This window comes from Gavia stellata, chromosome 9, assembly GCF_030936135.1.
Source record: "Gavia stellata isolate bGavSte3 chromosome 9, bGavSte3.hap2, whole genome shotgun sequence".
NCBI lineage: Eukaryota > Metazoa > Chordata > Aves > Gaviiformes > Gaviidae > Gavia > Gavia stellata.
Window position 1 is genome coordinate 15728350 of NC_082602.1, and position 19855 is coordinate 15748204.

Here is a 19855-nt window from a genome sequence, read left to right on the forward strand (position 1 = left end):
TGGTTCTATTCCAGTAAACAAATAGATCAGGGCTCAGGAGAGGTACTACACGAGACCCTCCTTAATCTGCTCTTTCATTACTGCCCAGCAGTAAATGTCTCCACAGCTGAGCGCTGAATGGGTCACGTGTATGCGTACCGGACCTCTCGATTCCTTTGAAAGGCAACATCTGTGACTGTGTGTCAATTCACACAACAGGGACAGATGTCTAATGCATTTGCAGACCCGGGGCAAATATCAATACAGGTGGGCTTCTGTTATCAGATGGAAGCATTTCATGGCAGTAAGCCTTTCTAAGGAAACATGCCTTCTAGCATTTCTCCCCACCTACGATGCTTCACTCTTCGCTTCTACCTATTCTTCTCCCCACAAAGCAACCACATCAGAAAAACTGAGGAGACAGTGAACTAGAGTGCAGCTTGGAAGGGAAAAATCACAGTTAGAGGTATGAAATTAGCTGCTCTGCCGAAGAAAGAGACAGGGGTCCGTACTGTTCGTCTTATCTCCAAGTCTAAGGTTTGGCAGGTCTACAGGCACAAGCAGGGGCCATCCAGCAGTGGCTATGAGAAAGGCCTGGCCTGCCTTTCTCTCAGCTGCACCAGAAACAGCTCACAACAGAGTTCTTTAAACATCTGACATTACCTTCTCACACCTCCAGACTGCAAGGACTCCAATCCACCTCTGACAGATTTTCTCTTTCGTATCCCTTTAACTAAGAGAAACTAGCTGAGACAGGAAAACAAAATCTTTTCTTAACCAAGTCTTCCCTCACAATGGCACTCATCTTTACCATCACCTTGCTTTTCCATGCTTCTCCTATCTCTAGTGCTTCCGTTAATGTTCATTCCCCAAACTGAAAAACTAAGCAAGGTGCTAGAACCCAACTTCTCATTTCATACAGGCAAGCCAAATAGACTTTTTTTTTTAATTTTTTTTTTTTTTTTCATAACAGACGCCTTATTTTAGTCTTCTCCCACAGTGCCAAAAGAAGAGAATTTCCACCCACTCCCCTTGGGGCTAAGTCATGAGCACAACACAACTAACTCTTGGGACATATTTCCTGGCATTAATAAGAAATGTCACAGCTTATTTTTGAGTGTTCCTGCCCCTGGAAAATATTATCTTGTCTGTTCCATGCTACTGTGAACTTTTTTTGTTTGTTTTAAGGTTATTCATCTCATGGTCAGAAGATCCTGGCCTAAGAGGTATGCAGTCTATCACTCACCATAACATCACGCAGCTTAAGAACTATGGTATTTTCAAAGGATACCTCATGTAAACCAACAAAGACAATTTCTCACTATTCACAGCATCTCTGCCTGATACAGAACTTCCATACATTGCATCTGCTTACAGTTCTCTTATTCATCTTATTCGTAGTTATTAGACAAGTTAAAGCAAAAACTTCTTACATATATATATAGACACTTTTTGTTAAAAGTTGTTTAGGATTCCTTAGATTAACTGAATGATAAAATACTGCCCACAGGTTTTTTATTATTATTATTCTCTTTTTGGACAGCACACAATGAGCTGTTTCATGCGATACACAGAAAAATCAATTGATTAGCATAAAGTGCAGTTCACATTAAGAAAACTAACTAATTATGACAAGTTGCTACATAAATTGCTTTGTGACTTTCCCAGCAATCAATTTCAAACTCTAAATAAGCCTCTGGCTTGAAAACACAATGAGTACCTAACAACTGTGTCAATAACAACAACAGAGAAGACTGCAATGATAATATAAACAGGATAATTATCTTTCTGGAAGTAAGTTTTTATGCAAACCGATTTCCTTTTATTTTTATGTCTGTGATTTAAAGACAGCATGGCTTTTCAGACTGCATGTGTACTAAGTTGAAAGCCTTCAAAAATAAGAACTTTGTGTATTAATATTTATTATTAAGAAGTGTGTGTCAATTTTATAATTTTACTTCAGAAAGTTTAAAATACTATCTTAAAACTCTAGACCCAATTCTTGAAGGATCAGTAGACATTATTGGTTCCAGATGAACCTGAGAATATTTATTTCTAAAGTATGAGCAGGCTGAGCAAATTGAGGTAGAACAGGTAAATCCCTGGAAGATAGTTTGGGGCTTTCACGTGTCACATCAATTATATTACTCTGGCTTTCAAAAAAAAAAAATCTACCTTTTTCCTTCAACACCAAATTATGAAAGTAGCAGGTCTCCTTTGACATCGATTGGATTGTCAATTCCAGCACAACTGGATGGCCCAATGCTTGTTGTGCATTCTTCTGTCTTGACCTAGTGCATATCTGAACTACAAAGCTAGTAGCTGGCTTTCATGTATGGTACACCCTAAAAATCAGTCAGAATGCATTCTGTATAGTCATACCAGTCATTACTGAAAGTTTAATATGCCAAACACTCTGAGTACAATAGCACAGTATAATGAGCACAGAAAAAACCAGACAGATCAAGTTCAGGTGTCTCTCTAACAGATTATAAGCCTACATATTTTGTTTGCTTAGGAGTGAAAAAGTTTGGAAAGACCTTAATTCCAAAACAAATCTTCAGCACACCCCTGTTAGACAAAAAGAGAAACGGAGGGCAGAAGGAACCCCTCTTTCCTTTTGTTCAAAAACGCTGTATAAAATTACCTTCAGAGGGTTAATAGGAAGCTTAAAAATATTCTGTCCCTGGATTTCTGGGCATTGCTTCTGAATGCACTTTATAACTTTCAAACTCAGATTAGACTGTTTCAGAAAATAAGAAAATGTGTCTGTCAGTTGACTCAAACATATTAGTAGAATAAATAACAATTTTTCATGTGAGCACTTGTCATTCAAATATAAACTGAGAAAATGTAATGTCTGCATGTACCAGAACACTTGGATAATTAACTGAATAGACACCAAAACAGGACAGTGGATTTGTTCAGGAAGTTCTTACAAGCCAGAATGGATTGAAACTATTAAACCTTGGCATAAATCCACACTAAGGCTCTAAAAACTACTTACATAAATACAGGCTTAGTTTTTAATGGAAACTGCTGCTTCTTCCTTTTACCAGTAAGCTATGGGGCAGACTTACCCCTGGTTGTTCCCAGAAACAAGAGCGCAAAAAAAGGAGTAATTTGTAAAATGTTACTGGAAACCAAATGGCTTTGGCAAATGAATAGGTTTTCAAGTAAATCAGGTAATAGACAATGTTATAAAATATCTGTTTATACAAAGGGCACCCAGCACTTTTGTTTATATGGGAAAAACAGATTTTCATGATAGTCATGGTTTAGTAATATTGCTTCTCAAGAGATAGAATGATAAATTACCATTTTCCCCACCAACTGGAAAGCACTGCTCTTTTTAGAAGGCAATTTGAGTTTGAATGCTTACACATAACAAAGGAACTTCCTTACCAAAGATGCCATTATGAAAAAGGAAGACACAACCTGAGGGGGGTGGAGAGTGGGGACCCTTTTTCCATACATCAAGGAAATTATCCTTAAAGTTACATTATTACAATTTTAAAATTTCTTTTTCCATCGATTTCAACTGTTAAGAATTGAAAACTCTATTTTAAGATTTTATATGTACTCAGGTAATAAATTGTCAATAAGGAGCAGAAGGGTACCTGGGCCATACATACAAACCACTAAAAAAAAAAAGAATTACATAAACAAAATGTTTGGAGCCAGTTTCTACTAAAATGCATTACATTTCATTACTTTTCTGTATTGGGAGCATGGCCATTTCTATTTAAAAACAACAATAAGTAACTGATTATTTTTTTCTAAAAGGTCGATCTGGACAAGCAGAAAGAAAGGTGGGGCCCATTTTATTTTGTTTCATTAGAAAATTGGAAAACTAGAACAATACAAGCAATGGAATTTAAAAATAAATGAAGCACGTTGTATGACAGGAGGATGTGTCTTTAAACTGACTTGTTTTATCTGGGTAAGATAATTATGCAAATTTCACACAAGTAAATTACTGTTGTCTAAAACCATATAAAATAAAATACAAAATGCTAGTTTTACAAAGGCCAAGGAAAGACTCTTAGGAGTTTGAGATCACTGTTTTGGAATCAAAACAAAAATAAAGCTAGCTATAAAATTGCCACTTTGGAAGGCTTGCCTTGGGACAGCAATTAGAACTTATAAAGAATCAAGTCATATTGCTGTCAGGTGCCCAAAACCCGCATAGAAGGCCAATATATTTTCTGCTAAAAAATACGAACAGTGGGACCAAGCAAAGGTTCAACTTAGAAAAGTGGATCTAAGGAACAAAGTCATTTAAGGGAAAACAACTTTCCCAAGATGGGGAGAAATTTTCTGAAGCTTAAAAATATATATCCGGTATTTATTGCTCTCTTCATGTACTTATATACTCAAGCATCAGAACTCTTGATATAATATTTACAGTAATTATTCCATATCATTCCACACTGATGCCGTACTGTCATATGCTGTTTCTGTGGGTGAAAGTGAGAGAGAGATCTTTACAATTTCTGAATATTGTCTGTACAAAATATGGAGTCAACCCAAAAAGACAGGATCCTGTCTGGAAATAACATACTGTATGCTAAAAGATGCATGGTGCAACGTATGCAGAATTATATGCTTTTGCTCTCCCTGCAAAATTCATAGCTAAATAGAGTGAGAAATGTCCAAGTAAAACTGTACCATTCAAATACATTCAACTTGCTCCTGCTTCCCCTCCCAATCCCCCAAAAAACAATTTACAGCTGTACCAAACCATTTGCCAGAATTTCAGATTCTGGTAAATAGAAGTTTCTCCAGGGACAAATAAGAGCACTCACAAACTTACAGCATTCTTCTTTCCAGTTTGCATTGAAAACTGCCAATATTTACAATACAACAGCTGATTCAATAATTTTTTACAACACTGAAAACATTCAGTGAAGAAAAAAATTGAAGATATTCAGAACCAAAAATAGCATGTTTAAGTATGTCATTCTTTTCTTGGAGATTTTTCTATTGACTCCAATTAATCTTTTATGGGCTTGTGAACTTAGAGTTTTTTCTTTGTATAGAAGTAGTTGATTGAGTTAATGGGCCCTGCCAGCAGGTTGTTCCAAGCTTTATTTACAACACCTGGAATTTTGGAACATTTTCTTAATTATTTCCTTGTGAATATATTTTATATATATAGATATATATAAAAACTTATTGGCTCATGCTAACAATGTCTCTTTTAGGGCCAATTTTACCCTTTTTTTGGATGACACTCTCTCCTCCATTCACTTTATTTATAACTGTGCTTAATCATCAAGGAAATTTTCAGCACATGTTTAGCATGCAAAGCAGAATATTTCTGGGAAGAGTAAAGAGAGAAGTAATAAAGAATTATGTGAACAGCTAAGGCTAAAAAGTTGGTAATTTGGTGAACATAATTTTCGCCTTTCATAGTAAGAGAGCAGGCATTCTGAAACCCTAGCAAAGACAGTGATACTTAGAACCTGGTAAGCTCCAGCTCCGAATGGACACCCATATGGACATGTCTGCAATGCTTACTAGAGCCACACAATTGCTTTATTGCAAGAGAATTCAATCAATAATGCAGGCACACAACTTTTGATGCTTAATGCTACCGGCTTTTCTTTTGCCAAGTCAGATTCCAAAATCAGCCATGAATCCACACTTCTAATTCACCTTCATCTAAATAAACACATCTGAGGATAACTTGCTTTTAATGGTACTTTTTATGTATTTTTATAGAACTTAGGCATTTACAACATTCTGTCATTATACTTATTGTCTTACTAGACCCTAGCCATTCAATCCAACACCAGAAATCCAACCTCAAAGCAAATATGCTTACCTGAAAATCAAAGCCACAACAGATATCTTGGGAATTGTGGGGGGTTGCAGTTATTTTAATTTGGTTGAGTTTTTGTTTGATTGGTTGGGGTTTTTTTTAATCTCTGAAGACCAGGTATGTGCTCAAATCCAGGATTTTGGGTTGGTCCTTTCTCTTTAAAAAGTACCAGTTAGTACACGAGCTCAGTGTCAGAACACAATGCACTACAGTACTTTCAGGACATCTGATTTCCAGTACACCATATCAATTTACACCAAGACCAGGATGTAGCTTCGCACCCATCTTTAGCCCTGGCACAATGGCAGTGATACAGGCTGCAACAAATTCAAGTCTAATCAGTTGCTTTCCTTGCTTTCCTCATCCTTCCCACCTGAATCAAGGATCCTTGTTCAGTTGCACTGCCTGCCTGATTCTTTCAGAAGGTTTCAAGTAATAAGGCATTCTACTAACACTGCCTCAATCTTCTGATATTGCAGAATTTGAACATACACTAAAACTAAGCTACCATCCATTGATAAATGTAAGACTGACCTTGATTCTGGTATCCTATACAAAACCTGCCTCTATGCAAATGGTTTACGTGATCAACATGGAATCAATGTGTAATGCGGGAAATAAATGAGAGTATTGTTGTTCTGGTTTTAAGCCGAAAAATGCTGCAAGCTTTATAAATTTCTCCATTTGAGAACAAAGGTGAAAGAGCTTGGAATGCACCCTTCCCAGCTGCTTCAGTTTTCCACCTGTTCCCTGAACTTTTTGCTCCATAGGTATGCAGAAGGGATTTGAGAATTTGCCCAAGGTGCTTTTTAAGTTCTAAGGATTGGTGAAAAAGGAAATTGAACACTGATCTATCTACCTTTAATGTTGTAAACCAGAGAAGAATCCCCTTTTATTGCAATGAAAACACGTTAACATTTCAAACTTATAGCCCTAAATTGTTAAACTGCCAGAAAGGTCTCTCTTTACAAATATTAGAAAGTTTACAAATTCTCTCAAAATTACCAATGCTGCATGTAATCATCTACTTAGCAATATTTAAGTACTTGAATCTCTTTACATTTTTCTCTTATACACAAAAAAATATCACTGAATGTTATTATCCATAGATTTATTTGCTTTCCCAGTAGATTACCTTTAAAACCTATTTAATACGAGTTAAAATCTCTAGTCTTGACAGGTATGGTTTTCTCATCTAGTGCTTGAAAGGCACAGTGTTCTCTGTAAAGCAGCAATGCAGGAGTAACTAATACAGAGAAGGCCTTACAGTAAAGCTTAGACCTGGCAGCAGTTCATACCAATAGAAGTTTAGTTCATACCTCTGTGATTGGTGAGGTCTCTGGATCCTGAAGGCAGAGGTGTATAGTGCATCTCTGGAGAGGTGGAAGCAGCATCACTGGAGGCCTATGTGATAAAACAAATATTATCAGTACTCTGAGTGAAAGTCAATGATTACGCAAAGAGGCTGCACCTGCAAGATGAGTACTATGATGTGATTACAGGTGCAGAGTCACCAGCCGTGGAGGATTAATTTGTTTTTGTTAAGGCTGCCTGCAATTCTTCAAGGTAGTTGTACTCACGAGAGTTTACACAATGATATTAGGTATCATTACTAAAAGAATATTTTCATACAGCTCACAGCTTGAAAAAATTACCATCTTTATCAGGAAATCTTTGGGCAATGTTAAAAATGTTCCTCTTGGTGAAACAGATTAATATTTACCTGAAGGAAGTTATGAGTGAGTCCACATGTAAGAAAGGAGACAGCAAATAGAAAGCTGGGATAAGATACCATACTTCTCAAAACTAAGCAAAAAAATTATTCTGCCATTCCACTGTCCTGTGAGCATTAAATGAAGGGATCTCTTAAAAATTACAATGCCTATAATACAAAAAAGTGGACAAGTATACAGAATTGTTAATAATAAACACTTAAAACCCACACCAGAAGTCTAATGCATCTAAAGAGACTAAGTACCAAGAAGACTTGCTCAGAATCCTTAAAAACAAGATGTTAAGGGAGAAGAGAGGAAACCCAAATCCTTCCCCATAATAAAAATTCCAAGATCCTATGATTCCGATCTAAAAAGATTATACTGTGAAGCTATAGTTTGCAATAAATTAATCTTCATCCAGTTGGAGGTTTCATCTGAAGGAGCAATATAAAGCGAAGACAAGCCACATTTACTGTCTTGCTTTTTAGTTATAGAGCAGCAGTGTCACATTGTTAGGAGGAGAGAGGAAAATAAAGGATCGTGTTGGTGAATATGAATCATCATCACAGCTTTTAAAATTTAGCTTAAGTTAGATGGATTGATATCATGGCAGGGACATGTCCAGTTTCAGGTATAGAGTTTCCTCTGGAATGTTTACAATCTACCCATTGCAACGTACATAAAAAGATGATGGGTTTTAATAGAAGACACAAAGGACAGTGTTCACTAAAAGTTACATGATAAATTCTCATAGAAAAGATAAGGCAAATAAGTACAAAAGCTAAACCATTTCTCGAAACTCATGATAATTTACTGAAGAGAATCTTGAGGAAATAATTGCTATCTTCTATACAGGTTGTTCCCTAATGATATATTGGCTTATAAGCCGCAAAAGTAAATCAAAGGAATTCACCTCAATCTTTCTTCTTATTTTGTTATTAATCATATCCTCAAAATTTATGTATTTTTTTAATTGAAATTAATTCAAAACCAGTTTTACAATGTCTGGTTAAAATAAAAGTGTAAAATAGGGCTGTAATGTTTTGGAGAAGAAAAAGCTTAAATACTAATTCAAATCTTAATTGCCAGACTAAACCTGAGAACAACAATCAGAAATCCACAATAATGAAAATTAATCATGGTAATAGTTTGCTAAAGACTGTAACTTAGAAATCGTCTTTGTCACAGCTGTGACAGACTCCTAGATGATAGTATATTAAAATGTTAAGAGGTAAATGACTGATTAGATTAGTATACTAAGCTTTTGCTTTTGGAGAACAGCTATCAATTTCTATGTCAGACCATAGTTACAGTCCCATTTTTGTCCCTAGCAAAAATCAGATCATAACATGAAGATGCATCAAAACAAACATCTTAATAGAGACAGGTTTGCCTAAACAACAAGGATGCTACTTATCGGATATGAATAAAAATCTAGAAAAACCTGCCTCTGCTTTCTCACATACCCTCCTTTCCAGAGAGGTAATCTTACAGACACAACTCTCACCTTCAGCTAGAGTAAATAATGCTTTGATTTTAGCGAACTGTAAACATGCCGCTCAATCTACCCTGGACTATGAAGTACTGGAAATCTTCCCTCTGATGATCAACATGAGCGCATAACATCTCAGAGGATGAGATAGATGCCCCTAACACCCAGCAGTGTAACATCTGAAATTAATTCCAAGAACAAGGCATCTGTTCACAACTATCTGTTTTCTTTGGGCCTAGTTGTTCTGGGTAAGACAAGAGGAAAAATGTCACTAACTATTTAACGTAAGACTTCATCCCTATAAATCACTCCAAAAGCTGGAGGAATAAGTGGTCTCATACTGTACACTCTAGATGTTATCTGCCTATTCAAGTGTACTTATTTGGGAGTCTGATAATAGCGAAGGTTTCTCTTTGGTACTTTTAATCTCAATTTAGACTGTTGACAGCTTGATGATAGCTTTTCCTAAAATTACTGGAAGAGACTTTGCCTTTTCAGCAATATACCACTGAGTGAGCGAAATTCAAGAGCTTCTAAAAAGGATATTGGAGTGAAAGGGCAATTTAGCTTTATTTCCAATTTTAGGAAAAGCAAGAACTAGAGGGTTTGTTTATTGGTGTTTTACTGTTATTTTATGTACAGTACATAATTCCTTGTCAAATATAGAACAGTTTTCTTACCTTTGAGCTAAGCATTCAGTTAGATCAACTTTAATTCTTTGGAATATCATCCAGGGTTAGAGGATTGTTTTGCACAAACACTGGCTGGAGTTCTGAATCACATTTCTGAGTAAGCCTGTGCACCAGCAGAAAGACAGCTATTTGTTTTCCCTACCACATACCGACGTTTGGCCCTAAGCTATTTTCCAAAGAGATTTGTATAGATTGCATTACTCTTAATAGTCACAGGAATATTTTGACAGTGACAACATTGACATGTGACAGTTATGTCTTCAAGTATTGGTGACATATGCATCAGAAGTTCTTGTTGCAGCGGAAAGTAACTACAAATACCAATAGCTTTGAGGAATGGTTAAAATGGGTGGTAGCTTCAGCTTTATAGGAACAGGTCACCAAAGAGCTCAGTAAAGAAATTCTAACAGTATTATTACAGAAGAAGGTTGTGTTCTTGCAAGCATTATAGTAATCCAAATTTTGTAGTATATCATAGTACAAGGTATAAAAGTTACAAGGTCAGTAAAATTAGACTACTCACAGCCTAAGTTACACACACAACCAAACATTTGCTAAATATGAATTTGCTAATTCGTATTAACCTGTAATTTTTGTCCGAGCTGAGAATTGTTGTACTTGATACTAAATAGACAGATTGTAAAAGAGTACCAGATTTTCAAACCACGTTCATCAAAATTACAGACACTGTAGAAGCTGCAATAGGAAAAAACAAACCAACAACAAACACACCCACACCCCCCAAAAAAAAACCAGCCAAAACCAAAAACCCAGACTTTGAGTCATTTTAATTAAAGCAATGGTTATTGTTTAGGAAATTTCACTTTCTGTTGATGACTAAGATGTGGCTTGATACCAGGCTATATTGTCTATAATGGAATATCATTAATACCCATTGATAGTTGATATTCTTCTGTTTGTGTCACATAGCTTGTATTTGTACCCTAGTATTTCTCTACTAATATTTACCCTCATTTCTAAGGCATGTCACAAATTCTTTACACACCTATACACATCAGTAACTGTAGTAGCCATTAATGTATTCTACCTGACAAATTTTACAATACAGGAAGAACAGCAGCATGTTGGAATGTTCCTGACAAGGGTTCAAGAGATATACAACACACTTATGGAAAGATGTGGTAAGTAAAATTGTTTCAATACACACATACATACAAAGGAAGATTTTCTTAGCTAAATACATTTAATTACAAAATATTTTCAGAGGACGTCACAGAGAGAAATCTGTTTGATCAAGACATCATCCAAAAGAGAGACGGTAGAGTGCAGAACGAGATGTGGCAGCAAACCCCAAAATAATTAAGAAAATATTATTTACTATGGAGCTCAAGCCATAGACTAAGGATTCTCTACTATCTGTTACCTTAGAAAGATTTTAAGTGTTTGGGATTTCTCCTTTGCAACATGTTTCTCAACTAGTATGGGAATATCTCCAGCATTTCAGAGTGTGACCCATTTTTTTCAGGGAACTGATGAAGAGGCAAATTTCTTGGGGACAGCATGATACTCATTCTCTAAGTCTGACCCACAATTATCAAGAATTCTTGTGTTCTGTGATACTGTTGTTTATTTCCATTCATCACAGTTTTAACACTTGTCAAAGTCATCTAGTAAGGTCACAGAGAAATGACCTTAGCAATCTGAAAGCTCATTGCTTTTCATTTGGTGATTTACATTCAAATAAAAATGGAAAACAATATTGTGACATTGCAGTGATCAGGCCAATGGTACATATCACATTATCAGATGCAAAACTTGGATTTACTAAGAAAGTATGATTTATTTCAAAATATTTTTTAATATATCCACAGGGAAACTACAATTAAGAATGAAGGAAATCACTGTATTATCCATTTTTTAAAATGACAAAAACATTTCTCTAGAAAGGTGTTTGATTAATGGGACAATCTGTGGTATAGTTCCAACTTAAAGGATCAACTCACACTTGCTTTTGAAAAATTTTTCCTTTTATGTAAACAAACAGTAACATTTTCCTGACAAACTTACTCCACCTTAAATACAGTCAATGCTTAAAATTAATCATACTTTAACAGATACATGGCTTATTATATTTTTAAGAAATGTCTCCATAAACATCTACTTAGGCTAAGGACTCATTTTGGATCTCTTGGGCACACATATAATCTCCAAGAGACACGATGGCAACAGTCTTCTATAGTTCATGTATATTTTGAAAACTTGCCTGAATATCTGTGTACCAATATATCAGCAATGTGTTGATTCAATCCCCTTGTAACACCGATGGCAGCAACGCATGTGTCTTAACTCATGACTATATTGTACCATCATGATTTGTTCACATTTGTGATAAAACGTACAGAAAGTTTCCATGGAACTCCTCCTCAAGATTTTGTTCCCCAAAATTTTAGACATAACTAACTAGAAATCAATTGTTTACAGATTAAATATATATAAATCATGTATAAGTGTGTGATGAGGAACATAGTCTGCCTAATAACAGAAAAAAATTTGAATTTATTCATTTTGTGTTGAAGTTATGATATGCTTGCAGAGAATATCAAACCACTACTTTAGAGGAACTGTTTCTTCCCATGAGTTTGCAGAGCACCATCACAACGGGGCTTTGATTTCACTGTGAGGTGTTTCATAGCCTCGTGATAGGAGAAAATATTACAGAAAGCAACAATACACCAAGTCTTTAACCATTCCATCCCAGGGAACGGTTAGGGAAGAACAACTTTATTTACAATGTATTTGCTTTTCTACGAACTCAGGAACCATACAGCCGGTGAAAGAAAGGGATAAAGTGGGAAAGAAGGGATAAAGAAAGAGACTGGAAAATGTGCAAAAGCAGGACCTGACAGGACCACTATATATGGCAGGCTACAAAAGGTCTTGCTTTCTTCTCCCTAACTGCGAACTAGGCTAGAGGTGTCAAATGGGCCAGCCTGAGTTTGCGACTGGTCCCAATACACTGTTATGTTCCCGAAAACCAACAGGCGGCATGGCATGCTCATGTGGGAGAGACAGCTTTCCTCGATGAAACAGGATTTCCCAATTCCCCTGCTCCACAGCCGAGCAGAGTAAACTACGAGTTAGCAGTTGCCTTTACTAAACCTCCAGCATAAACTAGAGTCACTTTAATTAAGGGGGAGAAGGGGAAACAAATGCGTGATTTTATCACAACTCGCCTGATCTCTATAGGCTTACTGAGGTGAGCTCCTAACCTGGCATAGAAACAGTGATTTGTTTTAAAACCTGGTTGTAAATGTTTGACCATGGTACTGAAAAATGGAAGAACACAGCAGATGAGTATTGGATGGAAGGTGGGAAGGAAGGAAAAGGGTATCACCCACTTTTGTCTCAATCTCATGCCTTAAACTAACTGTGTTTCTCATATTTTGCTGAATGTCACAAAGATCTGAATGACTTTCTTTCATCATTTTTAAAAGCCACTCATTTCAGCCATTTTTTAAAAAAATAAAAATAGTAATTTAACCACTCCTAATAAAGACAACAAACATAATCTGATTACTCTGAACTAATACATCATTTTAATTTATTTTTATAAAAGTATCTCATTAGAAAGAATTTCCTAGGGAAATATAGGCAATCTTTTTCCCAAGGTTTTGGGGTTTTTTTTTCCTTATTAATATTACAGAGAATTCATGAGACAAGAAAGGAACTTAAAGGCAGGTATTGGTAGGATAAGGGATTTTTTTGGCTTTATGCTTCTTTTGCCTACTAATCTAATACTCATAATAAAAACTTTTCAAAAGATCATCAGGAGTCTGACCTTTGAAGTCTGTCATGCATCACTTTTAGTATGATGTGGAAGTTAAAAATGTTTTTCTAGTATGCAAACACAAAGTAAAGCATGAAGGGGGAAAAAAAAAAAAGAATAACACTTTGTAATATTTGAAGAAAATTAAGTCAGCCACACACTGGCAACTGGCTCTCAAGAGTCTGGGAATCTAATTAGACTAAAGAAGAATTTCAATTTTTTAAGCCCCCTTTTTCAAGGACTAAAACCCCCAATATTTGGGTGGTAAGGGAATATCCTGTGTAGTATCAGCATACACTGTACAACTGCTGCATCGAAACAAATTTGTAGAGACCAATGGTTCAAACACACAAATGGTCTGCAGTTTTGGCAACCAGACATGTTCCTTCAAATACTTTCAGCTGCTGAAGGAAGTAAAGAGGGGACTGTAATTCTGATAAGCCAATCTTCTTTGAATCATGGTTTAAGAAACAGTAAAATTTAAATGACTGTTCTTTCCAAATTATATCTCTCTAATAGGCATTTTCTTTTTAGATGTCTAAACACAAGCCTAAACAAAAATGTATCTAGTATTTATACCTATGTTAGGAAAAAAATGCTGCAACCCACTTCTGACATTTTAAAATTTAATAAATAACATAAGTGTTTCACCTATAATCAAGAGGGTGACTTTGAACTTCGCAAATATTCACTCTGGACATTTTAGCAGGCTATTTTCATATTTGACGCTATTAATAGAGTAGGCCAAATCATTGTAGTACTAGGACGACAAGGAGAACAGTGATCTTATATTTTGGTTGGCCTTCCAATTCCAATGACCTTTAACAAGAAAAAGCAAGAGAATTTTGCTTATTTAACAGAAGTAGTGGCGCTTAAGAAGATTCAAAGCATTTCAGAATATATTTCCCTTACTCTCATACAAGAGAGATTATCACTTCTCACTTGAATTTACTTTACCTTTTGGTTTTCACTTAATGTTAAATTGCAAGGTTGAAAGCAGGGTGCAACTGGATCAAAAATGTAAATGAACATCAGATAATTCTTATGCATTTAGGCTTAATTGCGTGTAATCGATATGTCTGGTGTGCAGCCAAATTCAACTATTGTGAAAAGCACCTAATGTATGGACATTATTTTTGGACTATTGAATGCCAGAAAATAATGAGCTGGCATTCAGCTTTGGTGAATCAGACCTTGAATTTTCATCTAAGAGCAGTTTTGAATTATTACTGAAGATAAGGTGTAAATGTGCAAGGGAATTTTATCCATGTTTCTCCCATGAATCATAAATGAGGAAAAAAATTACAGTCTAAATTGCACTTAAAAGGAATAAAGTCTTTTCATGTCATACATGATTTATCAAAATGATCTCATTTTAAGAGTACTGTGGTGTATCTTGATTAATAACATTAGTAAGCATGATGAATGGCCTCTTTAATGGTAACACAGAATTTATTGGCAAAATCCCTACTTATACCAAAAAGGGTGGGAAGTAAAACACACAGCAGCTAGTAACTTGCAGAAACAGCTTTAAGTAAACTCTCTCCTATATATTTTGCATTTAGAAATCTGTGAAAACTCTTAATCTTATGCTCAGGTTATTTTGAAAACAAGTAACAGGTTTTACCTAAAGTGGCAGCTCTAACCACTACAAAAGTCACTTTGCAGTTCCCTGCAAAACAAGCTGAACTCTGCGTGCACTGTAAGAGGATGTAGCATATTAAGGTCTTTCAAGAACATCGGCCCCATCCCCTTATGACCTTTTTCAATATCCTCTTCATTTTGCTTTAATATCCTAAATGCTTCCCTTCTCCCATTTCTCCATCTTCCCCCTCCCCCCACCCCCTTTTTTTTAAGCCTGCTCCAGCCTGCCCTAACTAATTTCCTTTTGGGCTGACAGATCAGAGGCCTTCCTACCACTGTTCCTTTTAGGCCTGTGAAGCCCTCCTCATAATCCTGCTGCTTGTCCACAATTAATCTTTCCAGTTGCCACATTATTAACACTACCACCCACAGACAGAGGATGCCTGAGCACGGCTGGACACTCGCTCCCCACTGGAGCATCAAAGTTGTCAATCACACACTAGTCAGAAAGTTGCCTGCTGTCAACATCAGAGGTTTTCATCCTCTCCTACCCGCTGATCAAACATTTTTCTTCAGAAGATTAATTCAAAGTCCCCACCCATTTCCTCCCATATCCTCTTTCCCTTTTAGGTTTACTCAATGATCCATCTTCTGTATGGAAAAGGAAGCCGTGTATAATAGAAATCCTTTCAAAACAAAAGTTCAGCAAAACTAAATTTAAATCCCAGCTGTTATCAACCTCTTCCCCCCGCGCAAGTTAAACACCTTAAAGAGCTTGGATTAGACCTAGTCACAAATGCCTTTCTTTGATCAAAGGCTCGAAGACTTTACACAAATATAATCACAAGGCAACGACTGCATCTAAGGAGCCTGAATTGATTTATTCTACTGTAACATATAGCATACAAAAACACCCGTTAGGCTTTTTGAATGCCAAGACAATTCTTTTTCAACTTATATCACTCAAAGCCAAGAATTTTAGCATCTTCTTAACACTATTTTTTCAAGCTCGGTAGAAAAAAAAGTGTCTTCTTATTGCATGGTATTTGCCTTGTACCTTTTCGAAAATCGTATCTTAGCTACCTACATTTAAAAGCAGAAGGATGCAGGAGGTTCTGCTGCTCACTCAGTTCAGTTTAATGAGTTGAAGAAAAGTAACTTCACTATTACCACCTCTCCCTAATCATATACCAGATGCTACTATTTTCATTTGTGACAAGTTAAACCTTACCGCTCAAGTGGCTCGGTATCTTTCATTATGGTAGATAACAGGATCTGTCCCTAAAGAAGCACTTAAACATTTTAGCAACACAACAGTGAATGAAAGGAATACCCATTAATATAACCCAACAAGCAATCTATTCACTTTAAAACTTAAGGCTAGGTTTTAAAATAAGAATAAATCCATTTAAAATCACTCTACAAAATAAATTTAAAGTTGCTAAATCTTGTTCATCCCTAAAATTTTTGAATGCTTTTTCTTCTCTTAGACTGGTCTTAACAGAAATCAGGAAATCAACAAAAGACCCCCAAAAGTATAAAACAATAAAGGACAATCTGTTGGCCTTGACTCTTGGTCTGAGTTAGGGAAAGTCAGTCCAAGCAAGAAGTATACATTTTATCCTGCATTACTTACGAGCACCTACCTTCTTCACCTTCTGGAAACACACATGCTACCTTCTTTTCATTTACAGCATGCAGGACTCAATAGGCTTACACTCTAATAAATAAAGTGCAAGAAAAAAAACCCATAAAAAAGCCCGTCATACCCCAAACCAGAAAACTCTGAAACTCTTGCTAGAGAATTTCGTGTTGCAATAGACAGCTATTCTTTGAGGTGTCTTGTAAAGTGAACCACAAATGAACTTCTAGACGCTAGCAGATGCTAACCTTTTTCTAAGTTCCCACCTCAGCAATGCCCAAACATGCCATTTATTGCATTTCACTCATTGCCCAACAGCTCTGAAGGAGTGAAAGAACAATAATGAGTTTCTAGATGTTACAACTTCAACAGAAGGCGTAAAAGCATGGGTAAGTCACTTATTTGAAGGGAAGTACATTGATAACGTATGAGATTCCAAGTTTCCTTCAGTCATTCCCTGCAATATTTCTCAACCAGTTATGTGACAATACAAAACACAGCACTACTGGAGTAATTACTAAGATTTATGCTATGCTATGGCATGGCAACAGTATACAAGGTGCATATAAACACAGATGCAGAACTCAAATACACATTACATACAATACAGTTAGTTACTACTTTCCATAGGCCTGTATTTTGAAATATAGATGATTCAGAACTTCTACACTTGTTTTTGCCAATCTGATGTCCAGAGATTCTTCAAAAGCAAAGACTGAATCCGCAAGGTAAACTGCTTTTTTTGGATAAGAACCTCTGAGACTGTTCCATAAATTAAATCAGTAATATAATATCATCAATTGCAAACACATTCAATGACAATGAGAGGAATGCAGAACTGCATATACGTTTCACTGACCAAGCACAATTTACGTTAGAGGGTTTACTTTGCTTTGCTATTCATTCTGCTGTCCCCTGCTTGCTTAATTTTTTCAGAAGATAACAGTAGTTTAATGGCTATTGTTGAATTGTACTGATCTCCTTGCTTAATAGGCACCGGAATTAAGAAATGGGAAGGTTAAAAATGCTTTTAAGGCATGTTCATTCTGTCTTGTGGGAATAAAACTGAATTGCAGCTAAAACTTCTTGTCACACTACTTAGTCAGCAGAAGGGGGTGCTGTAGTGTAACCTATTTAAAATGCAAATAGAGTAACTTTTGTAACAGCAGATTAAAACTAGCATTTTATTCACTTGGCATACCCACAGCATACTGAATGCTGGAATCAGACTCGTCACTGCACACCACAGGTTATTAATAGAGCTCAGAATGGTGTTGCTAAATGTGCAAATTAAAAACAAATAAACAAAAATGGATTTATCTGTGGTATTTGTTCTCTGGGTGAATTCAGCAAGGCCTGCCTTACACCGCACATGTGTTTATCCAAGATCACTGAGCCTCAGTGGGTTTTTTTTTTGTGTTTTGTTTGTTTGTTTTGGTTTTTGTTTGCTTTGGGTTGTGGGGGAGTTTTTTAAGTATTTGATTGACAGCCATTTACCACAGCCAGAAGTTCTGGGATATGTGATCTATAACGTTAACATTCTAGAGGAAAACAGAGTTATTTTCAACCTGGACAAATAAATCTATTAAATAAGACACACAGGAAAGAGTCTGTGGTGCACAACCGCTACTTTCTAATAGGCCTTTTTGGACTCTCGTGAACAACCAGCACATGAGAAAACACAAAGTCAAAGGCTTCAGCAGAACCAAATCAACACATTGTGCTATGGCTTTACACTTCATTTTCCTACAATGTCAGGTGTTAGGGCAGGCAAGAGGGTTTCTCCTCCATATTCAAGCCAACTCCTGTGTTCTTCATCTCGATCTCTCAGAGATTCATCAAAAATGCGATTTAATTACATCTCCTCCCCCTGCCTCCAAAAAGAGTGTAAACATGACTCCTTTTTATCTCCTGATACATCTGGACAAGTAGACAATGTGCTAAAACAAAATAAATCTGCCCTGACAGTCACATCAAAGGGTTCAGCTAGGGGCTTGCAGCTACTTAAGGCACAGGAATGCTGTTGCTAAGCATCGCTCTACAACCTATCAGTCCCTTAAAGAAGAGCTTTTTTCTTTCAGAGGGAGATGAGGAAAGCTGGAGAGTGGGAACCAGACTGCAAAGGGAGATTGGGGATTTTGGAGGATTTTGAAGCTTAAAGTGAATTGTGTGAAGAAAAGGGGGTTTGTTTTGTTTTGTTTTGCCTCTTGACATACAGTCTACATTTGGGGGGGAAGTAGGGGAGGAAGGAGGGGTTAAAACTTGTTGATGAAACATCTTCTGAATTTTCCCCTTGGATAAAACCAAGCAAAGTCTTTGATATCCTTTTTCAAATCCCTGTATTTACTGTAGATTCAAAATAGATTGTGACCAAAAGCAATAGGGCTGGGATACCAAGCCTGTTAAAAGTATATTGTGAAATGCATCCCATGCCCTGCTTTTCTGTCAAGCATTTGATAAATATGTGTATGTTCCTAAATACGTGAAACAATGTCCATATCTAATAAGCATGCTCTACAGAGACAGGAAACTTTTGATACATGAGCGCATAACACAATCTGATGCTCGATTTACTAGTAAAAACTATAAAAACTGTTCTCTTCAGAGAGAAGCCGTCATTGAAATCATCAGTCTTCCACACCGCGCCCTTCAGGACCCGATTTGTACATGTTTAGTGCTTAAAAAGCTAAATGAAGCCAAAGGAAGGTAAAACCATGCTAAAATCAGACCTTAGAACTATACTAATTATAAACACAGCCATGAAGAAATGGACACCTAAAAATTTGAATTATGCTCTCCTCTCACAGACATAGAACCATATCCAAGACAGATAGACAATCCAGCCTGAAAAGTATGAAGCAATTAGTTTCAAAGCTTAATTATCCTGAAGGTAACCTAAGAAAACCAGTAGCTTGGTTACAGCACCACTGAGAGGTGAATGAACTTTGATCACACGTTTGGCTTTTAAAACAGTTTAAAAGTTTAAAAAATCCTCTTCCTTTTTTAAGAATTAAACAAAGAACATGTGAAATGGACTCATTCTACATGCAGGGTAACTATCAAGAACACGAACAATTACTGAGCCCGTGATATTGCACAAATAAATAACACTTAGCATTATCTTCAGAGCTATCATA

The 19855-nt window shown here is 36.3% G+C and overlaps 1 protein-coding gene across 1 annotated transcript in view; it reads right to left on the minus strand.

Annotated features, from left to right (window-relative positions):
* LRMDA (leucine rich melanocyte differentiation associated) overlaps nt 1-19855 on the minus strand; it is a 687940-nt gene that overhangs the window by 104555 nt on the left and 563530 nt on the right. The window contains exon 6 of the mRNA XM_059821460.1: nt 7126-7210. Within this exon, the coding sequence (XP_059677443.1) occupies nt 7126-7210 (85 nt within the window). The remainder of the gene's footprint in view (nt 1-7125; nt 7211-19855) is intronic.